Consider the following 13584-nt stretch of genomic DNA (forward strand, 5'->3'; position numbering starts at 1 on the left):
TACTATTTTGATTTAAATATCGAAGTGTCTATACCAAAGACCCCTCTTTAATTTTTGCTCTTGCGCTGAGGATCTCTCCCTCTCTGATGCTTACTCTAGCGTTGCTTTTGGCTTTTTTTTTTTGGTGAATACAATTTGCGGAAGCTGTACTCAATTGCTCCGGAAAAACAAAAGGAAACTTTAATTTCAGACTTAAAGCTTGCAGACCCATTCATGTATAGAGTTACACTGTGCAGTCCTGTCCTTGGAAGATTTAGTTATATTTGTGGCAGATTTGGTCAGCTATCACTTTCAGATGCTGTCCTCCTTCTTAGGTTCCCTGTTCCGTGGTGATAAGCCATGGCAGTCAGATATATCAAATGATGGAGAAAAGAGGGCATTTAATTAGACCTTCTTAGAATTGTTTTGTTGGCAAATTCACCGGGAAAATTAGAGAACTTTTCTTGGTACTGGATTTTATTATAGATTTTGCTGCAACCTGCTTTAATTCTTGCTTATATACAAATTATTATTATTATTTTCAACAGAAACTCTTTGAATAAAATTGATCCCAGTGATATTGTTGAAGACTAATCAATCTCCTACAAGATCTCATATTTCAGAAGCAGATTTGATCTAGAATTCTCCCATGATCGTCCGAGATCGGTACGTGATCAATTGAGATCGAACCAAATTTGCTTGAACACTTTGACGATGAGATCGTGGTACTCGTCGGAGTTGAGCGACAAGTAGCAAGCGAGGAGCTCCTCCATGTCTGTGGAAGCGCGGATGTTGTGTTCCACGATCATCTCCATCATGGAGTTCCGGAAGTCCTTCTGTGGGTCCGACGACGCCTTCACCACTGCGAAGGCGCTCTCCGGCAGCGCCCTCCTCTGTCTCCGGGACGGCACGCTCCGGTGAGCAAGCCGCGGGGAGTTGGCGCGCAGCCGAAACCGTCGGAGCCCGCCGGAGGGCGACGGCGACGACGGGCGCTTCTGATCTCGCCTCTTGTTCGAACCAAACAAACACTTGTCGTTTTCCAGTGCCGGCTTGGTGGCGACCGGCCTGAGATTGAGCTGGGCGCGGGCGCAGTCGCCGGCGTCCGAGTCGACGATGATGTCGGAGCCAGAGGAGGCGATTCTGCGACAGCCCGGGTCGGACTCGCCGTCAACGAAGTCCGCGTCTCTCCGCAGCGTCTCGAGCGATGCGAATTCGGAGGCTACCAGCCTCGTCCGGGCAGCGGGGGGCTTCTTCCGGTTCCCTTTGTTGGACTTCCTCGGCGGCTCCTCGGAGGGGAAACGGTCGGCCAAGGCCTCCTCGGCTCTCCTGGAGTAGTAAAAGGAGGCCCTGCCAGGAAGGAACTTGGCCGCCGCAGGCGGCTGCGGCGGCGGCGCATTCTTGATCTTATATGCTCTGTGGCTCATACCCCTGAGCTTGTAGAACCAAGCATTGGGCATGATGTCAGAGAGCTTAAATCTATAGTTCCCCATTAATCCCCCACCAGCTCAAGAACACGTCTTTTTTGGAGTTGGAGGAGGAGATAAATAGGGAGAAGAGGAGGAGGGGCGATTGGTGGGGGAATGAAATAGACTTTGGTCCAGGTGAAGCTTTTTCTGCTTCTGCACGTACGCAGTGGAGTGTGGGGGATCACTGTCCGTCGTGTCCTGGGAAGAGATAAACGAATACGTGCGAACTAGAATAAAGGCAAGCAACCACCTGCAGCTACACAACAAGAGCTAAAATAGAGAAGGATGGAACCGATTGTTTACTGCGCAAATGAGACAAGAGGCTTCTACTACTCAAAATGGTTGCGTTACCAGGATGAACCGTGCGGAGTCCTCTCGTGATGTTTTCATGGTGCGATCGATCGGATGGTAGCGAGAAAAGCTCTTGTCCTGTGGGTTGTTTGACTCCGACCTCCTTCAACTGCGCGCGCGTGGAAAAAACAGCTGGGCCAAGTTTTGAATCTGAGCCCCAGGCGGCCAGGTGATTGCGGGAGGTGGAATGAGCTCCTTAGGTAAAAGTTTATCTAGAGCATATTACACTTGGAAATTAAAAAAATTTGTGACGTCCGTTAGGACCTAACACTTTTCAATTTTGATGAAGTTTTCGAAAACCTTGAGAACACTTTCCTGTGGATTTAAAATTTATCCGTCTAGCTTGATTGGTGGTTGAATAGATAAATGGCAATGAAAGTCTTTCTTTTGCTATTGCTTACTAGATTCTAGTGGTCTCCATTGCCTTTCGCCTTCCGCATCATTCAACGTGTCTTTTATTTGGATCTTCTACTGTCCGGCCTTCTCATGCACGTACTGCTGCTGATCATTTTTGTCTGCCACTTCAAGATGCCACCGCCAGATGCAATTGCTCTGTTCATCCATCAGGATTAACTCCGAGCGTAATTGTTGTTAGCTTTGTTTAAGTTGTCGGCAAATACTTAACCTGATCTTGTTATCGGGCAGCACAGGATCATTTGTCCATCTGCCTAGCTAGTTCCGAAATTTTATCATCACACTTGATGCGGCGGAATCATACAACCTCAAGTGTATTGATCAAAAGTTATATTAAACTGTCAATCAAAATCAATATAAATTAAATATGACCAGAAGGAAATCAAACCCAGCCCAAATGAGGGTCGAATCAAATCAAACCAGTTTAGAACAGTCATACCAAAGACTCGAGTTTGATCGAGGATAAGGCAATTACCATGCCACAGTCCCAGTCACCGATTCCGTCCATGTCTCGGTCTCAATCTTAGATCCGACATCATCTAGGTTTCCCGTCGTCATCCTCCACGCCTCGGTCGCAAATCCCAACATTACTCATTTCTCGGTCTCAGTCGTTGATATCCTCCATTGCCTCAATCTCAGATCTCGACATCATCCAGATCTCGGCCTTAGTTGACGACATCCACCATGCCTCGGTCTCAAATCCCAGCATCACCCATGTCTCGACCTCAGTCGTAGACACTCTCCATGCCTCAGTCTCAAATCCCGGCATTATCCAGGACTCAGCCTTAGCCGTCGACATCCTTCATGTCTCAGCCCCAGATCTCAACATCACTCATGTTTTGGCCTCAGTTGTCGACACCCTCTACGTCTCAGTCTTAGATCTCGGCATCTTCCAAGTGTCGGACTTCGTCACCGACATCCCCTGTTTCGGCTTCAGTCTCTGATTTCATCTATCCTCAAGGCACTCTATATTGACGTCATTTCCTCATCCATCCTTGGATCGAACTCACACGAGACTCTCATTGATGATGTCATTTTTTTCCAAAAGATGTGGACAACGACATCGAATATTCCAGAACACATGGCATCAAGTGAATGAAGAAGCGATTAAGTGGTTGTCATATCAGGTCTCCTAGATACCTTCATTCAAACACGTGGAACTTACTGGATGGAGAGGCCGCTAACGATTGTCGAATCTAGTCCCCTCATTATCTCTGATGTAGAGATGCTCTTCTGACAACTATCTAAACCTAGAGAAAGTAAGTGCAAGGGACTCTCAATTTCAAACTCTCTGCTGAAATCCACCAAGTTCTCTTCTCCATTTTCTTTCTCCAGCATACCACCTCAAGCAAATCCTAACTTGAGCGTTGGAGTGGTCTATCGAGATCCATTCCTAGCGCCATTCTAACCTTTTTTTAGAGTGCCTTTCAAGTCCCTTCATCCTCTTCAAAAGTGACCTTCGAAGAGCATGCACATTAGATCATTTGTTGACTAGTGGCTTGACTATTCATGATATTTGGTCATAACAAATTGATATTATTTATGTGAACTTTGAGCTAGGATGTTACGATGGTTAACACCAGAAGAATTATTGACAACCGCGACTCCATCATAGAAAGAAGCCACAGTGAAGCATTAGCTATTATATCTAAGAGATGCCAATCGCCTTATATAATTGTATTTTAAATTCACTTACTAAATGTTCATAATACGATTCATAGTATGAGAGAACTTGTGATTGGATCACAACTTGTGAACATCTCTATATGTATAATTATGAACGTATGAAATATTCTCTAGTCAATGAATTGATAAGTTTAGACATCATCTATTCTGTGAGACTAACATGTGTTATACTCCTTATTTAACGAAGTGGTTGTTCCTTACTGGCTGGAAATATTGTGATGTTAAAAGTTAAACGTGAATGCTAGTTAAGGGTAACTAGTTCATTGGAGTAACCTATTATGAGACTTCATATGGTTCTATACATATATGGATATATCAATGAAGATTTCATTGCAGTTCGAGTGCAAGTTTCTTTCGACTTGAGGTATTTAAGTCATCTTGGTCATGGAGATTTATACCTTGACATCTCAAGAAAACATATCTTTGGAGGTGTGTATTGGATATATGTGAATGGAGAAGAGGTGGAAGAGAGAAGAAACTCCATTGTGAATGAGACTTTAGTCTCACATTGGGAGTTTTAAGGTATGTTGGTTGATTTATATTGATTTGCATGCTTTGATGATGTGAACAAATGCATGGGGAGAGGATCTCTCTCACGTGTGGGTGTGCAGGGGGGGTGCAAATCCAGGGTCCGGATTGCACTGAACCAAGTTGATTCATGTGCGAGCACGACCTGTGCGCGCCGAATGCCAGACTGGTTGGGGCAAAATTTGCCCAAGTGGAACAACCAATATTTTGTCATGTATGTTAGGACCAAAAGTAGCTAGAGGGGGGGTGAATAGCTCGTCGCGCTTCGCTCTTGCTCGGCGTTGCTCGGCGTTGCTTGTTTCTTCAAAGATGTGCAGCGGAAAATACAGAAACAAACACACAACGCTAACACGGTTGGTTTACTTGGTATCCACCTCACAAGAGGTGACTAGTCCAAGGATCCACACCACGCACGCACCCTCCACTATGAAAACACTCCTTTTCGGTAACTACCGAGGGCGGAGAAGCCCTACAAGACTCTCAGTACAAGAAGAAAGGAAAGGGAAACAAAATACAAGCGCAAAGCTTACAATGAGTACAGAAAACCCTAACCCTAGCTTCTCTTCTTGCCTTTGATCCGCCTCTTGACTTGGAACGCTTCCAAGATCCTTCAAGAACTGGCGATCTGATCTTTGAGAGCGCTGTGGAGGAGCTGGCGAGTAGTCTAGAGTAAATCGGAGAAGGATTTCCGCAGCCATCGAACGCCTGCAGCTATAAACGACGCCAACGGTCGGATCCCGATCGATTCGAATGTTCCCAATCGATCGGGGAGGCTTTGGATCGATCCACGGATCGATCCAGAGCACCTCTGTGCTCTGGAAAAGCGCCTGGATCGATCCACGGATCGATCCAGCGCTTATCGCGCGAAGCAGCCGCGTCCCAATCGATCCATTGATCGATTGGGACCTCTGGATCGATCCACGGATCGATCCAGAGGCTCTCTGTTCGCTGGGACAGGTCTGGATCGATCCACTGATCGATCCAGAGCCTGGATCGATCCACGGATCGATCCAGCACTTGATTTTTGTCCAAAACCAAGTCCCAAACATCCCAAACCAACATCCGGTCAACCTTGACCTGTTGGTATGTCATGCCTAGCATCTAGTCACTCCCTTGACCTGCTAGGACTCCCTTACCAAGTGTCCGGTCAATCCCTTTGACCCACTTGGACGTTTCTCTGTGCCAAGTATCCGGTCAATCCCTTTGACCTACTTGGACTTTTCTTTCATGCCAAGTATCCAGTCAATCCTTTGACCTACTTGGACTTCCCAGCACCAGATGTCCGATCATCCTTGATCCATCTGGATTTTCCCTTGCCTGGCTTCACTCACCAGGACTTTCACCTAGCTTCACTCACTAGGGTTTTCCACCTGCCTAGCTTCACTCACTAGGACTTTCACCTGGCTTCACTCACCAGGATTTCCATCTGCCTAGCTTCACTCACTAGGACTTCCTTCTGCCTGGCTTCACTCACCAGGACTTTTCTTCTGCCTGGCTTCACTCACCAGGACTTTCATTTTGCCTAACATCCCAGTTAGGACTTCCCCGTCAAGTATCCAGTCAACCTTGACCTACTTGACTCTTCTTCAATCAATATCTTATTGTCAAACATCTAAACCCAAACCAAGACTCAGCTTGGTTACCCAGGTCAACCTTGACCTGAGGGATATTGCACCAACAATCTCCCCCTTTTTGATGTTTGACAATACCACAATAACACTTACAATCCCATATGTAAGTTAGGCTAATCCCATAGCCTCCTTCTTCATGCCACTAGGTAAAGAAAGCATAAATTTAACCATACATTCTCCCCCTATTGGCACACATCAACCCATCGTTGGACACACATCAACCTATGCTCCAATTATGGGCACACTTCAACAAATCCATTTGTTGAAGACTCTCCCCCTGAAGAGTTGCTCATCGTTGTTCACAACATCACTCGTTGTGATTAACACGATAATGAAGGTCCCACACCCTTTATTTATCCTTAACTTCTCCCTCAATGTAGACAACTACTCAACCTTGAGCATTATCTACCACTTGAGTGTCCACTTGAAATAATGAGGATATCCACTCCCCATTTCTCCCCATTTCAAGTTTAAATGCTCAACCTTGAGCAAGTTCACAACAGAAGGTTAACCACCTTCCAAGGTTCATGAAAAATAATTTTCATGTCTTTAAAGAGTCCCTCCCCCTAAAGACATGGTGGTAACTTCTGTCATTGCACCAACAATGACTTGGAATCCCTAAACCATTAGGAAACCCAAATTTAGAAGTTTTGAGGTTCAAATATTCAAAATTTGAAACAACCTCAACCTAAACTTCTACTTAGTCTTCGTTAACCAATCCATCCTTGTTTTCAACATGAAAACACCCTTTTTATGTATACAAATGTATTTAAGGGGTTTGGAATGGTTACCTAGACTCAAAGAGGTTCAAAGATGCTGAGATCAGGCCTTCCCAGCCAAAATCAGCAACTTGGATCGATTGGAGTTGGGTTCCAATCGATTGAACCTTTCTGAATCGATCCATCGATCGATTCAGATTGCGACGGTGATCGATCCAGCGAGCTTCTGCTCACGGAATTGCCGTTTGAATCGATCCATGGATCGATTCAGAACTCCAATCGATCCATGGATCGATCGAGACTCGATAGTTGCTGAAATTCCATTTCAGTCAACTTCGAAACCCTAGAAAATTCTACAAAATCCAAAAATTATGAAATTTCGTGTAGACATTATTTAGGGCATACTTAATCATGGAAAAATAGTTTTCTATGAAAATACATCATATTTTCAAAGATTGACACAAACTTGAAAACTTACAAAAACTTTAGTGTTTTTCTTCAAGTTTGTGTCTAACTATTCAATGGTGATTATTATCAAAAGATAGCTTTCACCAAGGTTTTCCAAAAACATTTTAAAAACATTTTCAAAACCAATATCCCATCATGTTCCTTGGGCATAATGCACATGACTTGTACATTAGCTTTCCCAATGATGGGAAAACACATAACTATGTGTTTTGATGAACCTAAAACTCAAAAGAATGCACTAAATCAACATCTTGAGTTTTGTTCATCATCCTAACATCTCACTTGTATATAATATGCACTAAAACACATACAAGTCACCTTATAGTCTTTGTGAGATGTAGATTTTGGTTTTGCCCTAATCTAGGGATCATGCATATTTATCTAGGCATTTTAGAAATGTTAGACATCCACCTAGGATGTCACTTGTCAATAAGTGTCGTTAAATGCCATTCTTCCTTAATTACAAGGAATAAAACTTAATGCATGATTATGTTATGGCATACATCAAAAGAAAATAATTTTCAAAAGAAAATATCCTATTACTACATGATGTATGAATGTCATGACATGGTATTTTTGGATTTTTCATAATAAAACATGAATGCAAAACTAGACATGATGTCATGGCATATGATGGGCACACAATCATGGCAAGATTTAGCATAAATAAAATATACCTAGATTAACTATCTAAGTATCCTTAAAGTCTTAGCTAAACTTACACCTTAAACCTAGATTGCCCTAAAGTGCTACAAGAGAATGCCAAAACCTAAATTGGCATTTCTAATTTCCTTGATTTAATGTATGCCAATTGAAATTAAGCATATTCCTCAAATGTTGGCATATTCCATTTTTCCACAAGAGTAGCACTTTTAAATTGAGGCTCGGATTGCCTTAAATTGCCTAAGAACATACCAAAATCCCAACTTGATAGTTCTTATGAATTTCCCAATATGTGCCATTTAAGATTAAAATCAAATTTCACCATTTGGCACATTTTACTCTTTCAAGGAGTAATCAATAATTCCATTTCATTTTCAAAGGTTAACAAAAACCCTGAAAATGCTCCTTGAGTGTCAATTTCCTCAAAGTTGGGTTAACTACCCTTCTAATCGGAGTTGACACTCTCTAACCCATCTATGGGGTAGAGAAGATGCTCCTAGGAACCCAACACCTATTGGTGCTCCTTGGATGCTCTAGGTACTCACTAGGGATAACTTCCCTAGATACCTTCCTAGTGACCTTGTTGGGCTTCTTAGAAGCCTTGGTCACATTTTCTAGGTCAACTCTAGGGATAACCTCCCTTGTGACCTTGTTTGTGACTTTCTTAGACTTCTTAGAAGTCTTAGTCACATTTATTGCAAAAATACTCTTAGGGATGACTTCCCTAGTATTTTTGGCTTGACCACTAGACCTAGGGTTTGTTCCATAACTATATGGAACTCTATGGTAAGAGGGCACATCCTTCTTAGCCTTTGGTTTGTATCCCAAGCCTCTATGGCCATTGGATGGCTTTTGTACCCCTAAACCTAGGTTATGCTCATTTTGCCCTAATAGGATATTTTCCATCCTTTTTAGGGTCTTTTCCATTTTATCAAGCCTTGATCTCAAGACTTGATTTTCTATCACTAAGTCCTTAGTTTTTGGTTTTTCATTTGATCCATGAGCATTTTTGTTTCTAGGCTTGTATCTTACATCCTTAGAGTTATCGCGTAGGTTTTTACCTACATTCCTAGCCTTAGGGATAGTAGTTTTGGCATGTAGGGCCACATGCTTTTCCTTACAGCCCTCATGCTTCCTATTCTTATGGTAAATCGCATTAAAATGATAAAAATTTGACCTAGCATGCTTTTTACCATTTTGCAAGAGAATAGGCTCAATGAAAGTTACCTTCCTTTTTACCTTGGAGGCTCCCCCTTGACTAGTGCCTCCTTGAGCCTTGACCATCTTCTTCCCCTTGGGGCATTGACTTCGGTAATGCCCTTTTTGTTGACACAAGAAGCACACAATGTGCTCCTTACTCTTCTTTGTCCCGGAGGTGGTCTCCTTGAGCTTCGCCTTGCCCTTTTGTGCCACTTGGCCCTTCTTCTTGGCCAATTTAGGGCACTTGCTCTTGTAGTGCCCATGTTCCCTACACTCAAAGCATATAATATGATTTTTATTATTAATTGAAATATTTATACCTTTGCTTGTAGGGGTGGCATCTTTTTCTTTGGATCCGGAGGTAGAAGCTTCCTCTTGATCGGACCTTGATTCTCCTCCATTTGACTTTTCTTGACTTGTGGAGGTAGAATCTATTTCCTCCTCTTCGTCTCTTGACCCGGATGTAGAAGCTTCTCCTTCTTCTTGATCCGGCGTCACCAAGGATTGCTCCCCCTCAATCCTAGAGGTGGAGGCTTCATCATCTTGAATATGAAACAAGGAGTATGCTCCCTCCTTGTTCCCTTCGTTGCATTCCCTTGAGGATGAAGCTTCTTGGATCTCCTCTTCTTCGGAGGTTGAGCATCTCTCAACCTCGGAGTCCTCCTCTTGGTCTTGATCCAATGAGTCGCCCTCTTTGGATTGTCCTTGATTTGATACAGTGGAGGGGATCTCATGAATGCTTGCCAATTTGCTCCAAAGCTCCTTGGCATCTTCAAACTCTCCAATTTGTTCTAAGATGTTGCTTGGCAATAAATTGACCAAAAGCTTGGTCACTTTGTCATTGGCCTCACATCTTTGGATTTGGTCTTTGCTCCACTTGCTCCTTTTGAGTACTTTGCCCTTGGAATTTGTGGGAGCTTCAAAACCTTCCATGAGAGCAAACCATTGCTCTATCTCCATCATAAGAAAATTTTCGATTCTTGATTTCCAAGAATCGAAACTCGTAGAAGTGTATGGTGGAGCCACCCTTGTGTCAAATCCAAGTCCATCTTGGAATTGCATCTTGAAGTTGAGCTTGATAAAGTCTTGAACTTGAAGAATTTGCTCCAACTTCTTCACCCTCTAGCTTTTCTTGATATGTTTGACCCTTCCGGCGATGATTCCGTGAAGAGCGACCTTGCTCCGATACCACTTGTTAGGACCAAAAGTAGCTAGAGGGGTGAATAGCTTCACTTGCTCTTGCTCGGCGTTGCTCGGCGTTGCTTGTTTCTTCAAAGATGTGCAGCGGAAAATATAGAAACAAACACACAACGCTAACACGGTTGGTTTACTTGGTATCCACCTCACAAGAGGTGACTAGTCCAAGGATCCACACCACGCACGCACCCTCCACTATGAAAACACTCCTTTTCGGTAACTACCGAGGGCGGAGAAGCCCTACAAGACTCTCAGTACAAGAAGAAAGGAAAGGGAAACAAAATACAAGCGCAAAGCTTACAATGAGTACAGAAAACCCTAACCCTAGCTTCTCTTCTTGCCTTTGATCCGCCTCTTGACTTGGAACGCTTCCAAGATCCTTCAAGAACTGGCGATCTGATCTTTGAGAGCGCTGTGGAGGAGCTGGCGAGTAGTCTAGAGTAAATCGGAGAAGGATTTCCGCAGCCATCGAACGCCTGCAGCTATAAACGACGCCAACGGTCGGATCCCGATCGATTCGAATGTTCCCAATCGATCGGGGAGGCTTTGGATCGATCCACGGATCGATCCAGAGCGCCTCTGTGCTTCTTCGCGGCTCGGATCGATCCACGGATCGATCCAGGCTCTCGCGCCGGCTGGCCTCGTCGATCGAGATCCCGCGATCGCTCCCCGGATCAGGCCCGATGGGATCCGAATGCCCCATAGCTTCGATCGATCCACGGATCGATCGGAGGCTGGATCAATCCACGGATCGATCCAACGATGATTTTGTCCAAAACCAAGTCCCAAACATCCCAAACCAACATCCGGTCAACTTGACTGTTGGTATGTCATGCCTAGCATCTAGTCACTCCCTTGACCTGCTAGGACTCCCTTACCAAGTGTCCGGTCAATCCCTTTGACCCACTTGGACTTTTCTCTGTGCCAAGTATCCGGTCAATCCCTTTGACCTACTTGGACTTTTCTTTCATGCCAAGTATCCAGTCAATCCTTTGACCTACTTGGACTTCCCAGCACCGGATGTCCGATCATCCTTGATCCATCGATTTTCCCTGCTCGGCTTCACTCACGGGACTTTCACCTAGCTTCACTCACTAGGGTTTTCCACCTGCCTAGCTTCACTCACTAGGACTTTCACCTGGCTTCACTCACCAGGATTTCCATCTGCCTAGCTTCACTCACTAGGACTTCCTTCTGCCTGGCTTCACTCACCAGGACTTTTCTTCTACCTGGCTTCACTCACCAGGACTTTCATTTTGCCTAACATCCCAGTTAGGACTTCCCCGTCAAGTATCCAGTCAACCTTGACCTACTTGACTCTTCTTCAATCAATATCTTATTGTCAAACATCTAAACCCAAACCAAGACTCAGCTTGGTTACCCAGGTCAACCTTGACCTGAGGGATATTGCACCAACAATGTAAACCTTTTTGTTGCTTGTGTAACGGATGCATTAAAGAAAGATTAATGCAGCCGAGTAAAATGTTGGCATTTCACAACTGGCGAATAATAATCATTAAACGATCATTAACATTGGCCATTGGTCTGAGCTCTTATATAAAGAGGCTGCGACCACAGGCAAAAGGCTACACGCTCAAAAAGTTAAAGTTCTACACCAACATTCCCCTTCTCCTTTGTCATGCATATCTTGCTCGGCGGAGTGCTTGTGATAGTAGTCGGATACCTCTTAGTTCGTTGTGACCATTAGTGTTTGGTGGGAATTACGGTTCACCGTTGTATCCTGGGAAACAGCCGACCCGAGAAAACCTCGAAGCATAGCCGGAGGTGAGGTGAATCTGTTTCAAGGAAACTGCATATCACAGACTTCGGTTCACTCATTCGGCCGCTTGCATCACTCGCCCGATTGCAGTGCTTGCCCGGCTTCATCCCTCATCCGACCTCATCGCCCGCCCGACCTCAGAGCCTATTCGGCCGCTCGCATCGCTCAACTGGTTGCAACGCCCGCTAGGCTTCAACGCCCGTTCGACCTCTCTCTCGGCCTATCTGCTTGCCTAACCGGCCACTCACTCGGTCGCTCGACCTTTCTGCTCGCCCGATTAGCCACTCTCTTGGCACTCTCACCCGACCGATCATCCTCACTGCTTGGTTGGCTGCTATATTTGATTGAACTTGCTCGGCCTTACTACCCAGTTGGCCTCTCTGCTATGCCACTAGGACGCGGGGTTAATCGCTCAACCGCTCGGTCTAACTGCCCGCTTGACTTGTCTGGCCGGTCGACCAATCTACTGCTTACCCGCCCGGTCCTTCAGATCGCTCAGACCTTGTTGCTTGGACTCGGAGCTCGGTTTGCACTAAGCAATTAGTAGAAACCAGTCTTTACTGGCAGCCTGAGATTATCTACTCAGGTTATCTCTACAGATAAGTTGAATTGATTTTGTATAATTTAAATTCGACAAAGCCCCAAATATCTCCGGCAGATTATTATTTTTTGTCCAATAATTTTGAAACATATTTGATTCTATTGAGATGACCATAGAACAAAATGTTGAGATACAACAAACTCAACACATGAAGGCCCCCTTCACCCCGATTGGAATTGTGCCAATCAATCACGGGGAAAAGCTAGAAAAGTTCAGTGGACTGAACTTCAAGAGGTAGCAGCAGAAGATGCTCTTCTACTTGACCATGTTTAATCTAACTCGATTCTTGACTGAGGACCCTCCCAAGCATGCTGAGGATGCTGATGCACAGCTCATCCGTGCAGTGGAGGCATGGACTCATTCTGAGTTCCTTTGCCGAAACTACATCCTCAATTGTCTTGCCGACTCGCTGTGCGCTGTGTATAGTATGATGAGAATGGCTAAGGAGCTATGGGAGTCCCTGGACAAGAAGTACAAGACAGAGGGTGTAGGGCCCAAGAAGTTCATCATGAGCCAATTCCTAGATTATAAGATGAGTGACTCCAAGATGGTAATTAGCCAAGTCCAAGAGCTTCAGGTGATCTTACATGAGATCCACTCAGAAGGGATGATTCTGAGTGAAACCTTCTAGGTGGCTGCTATCATTGAGAAGCTACCCCCAGCTAGAAGGACTTTAAGAACTACCTGAAGCATAAGCGAAAGGAGATGAATATGGAGGAACTCATTGTTAGACTTCACATCGAAGAAGACAACAAGAGGTCAAAGAGAAAGTTGTTCTCTTAGGCTATTGTGAAAGACAACGTGGTCGAGCACAGTTAAAACTCGAAACGGAAGAACCAAGTCTTCCAAGATGGGACCCAAAGGAGGTATCAGCAAGAAGAAGTTCTCTGAGAAGTGCTTT

General features: G+C 44.6%; 1 protein-coding gene across 1 annotated transcript; it reads right to left on the minus strand.

Annotated features, from left to right (window-relative positions):
- Positions 1-526: 526 nt before the first annotated feature.
- LOC122001377 (transcription repressor OFP1-like) lies at positions 527-1728 on the minus strand. Its single transcript, XM_042556096.1, has one exon. The coding sequence runs from the start codon at positions 1467-1469 to the stop codon at positions 654-656; it is 816 nt and encodes a 271-aa protein (XP_042412030.1). The 5' UTR covers positions 1470-1728; the 3' UTR covers positions 527-653.
- Between the last annotated feature and the right edge of the window lie 11856 nt (positions 1729-13584).

Source organism: Zingiber officinale, chromosome 1A (assembly GCF_018446385.1).
Source record: "Zingiber officinale cultivar Zhangliang chromosome 1A, Zo_v1.1, whole genome shotgun sequence".
Taxonomy (NCBI): Eukaryota; Viridiplantae; Streptophyta; class Magnoliopsida; order Zingiberales; family Zingiberaceae; genus Zingiber; species Zingiber officinale.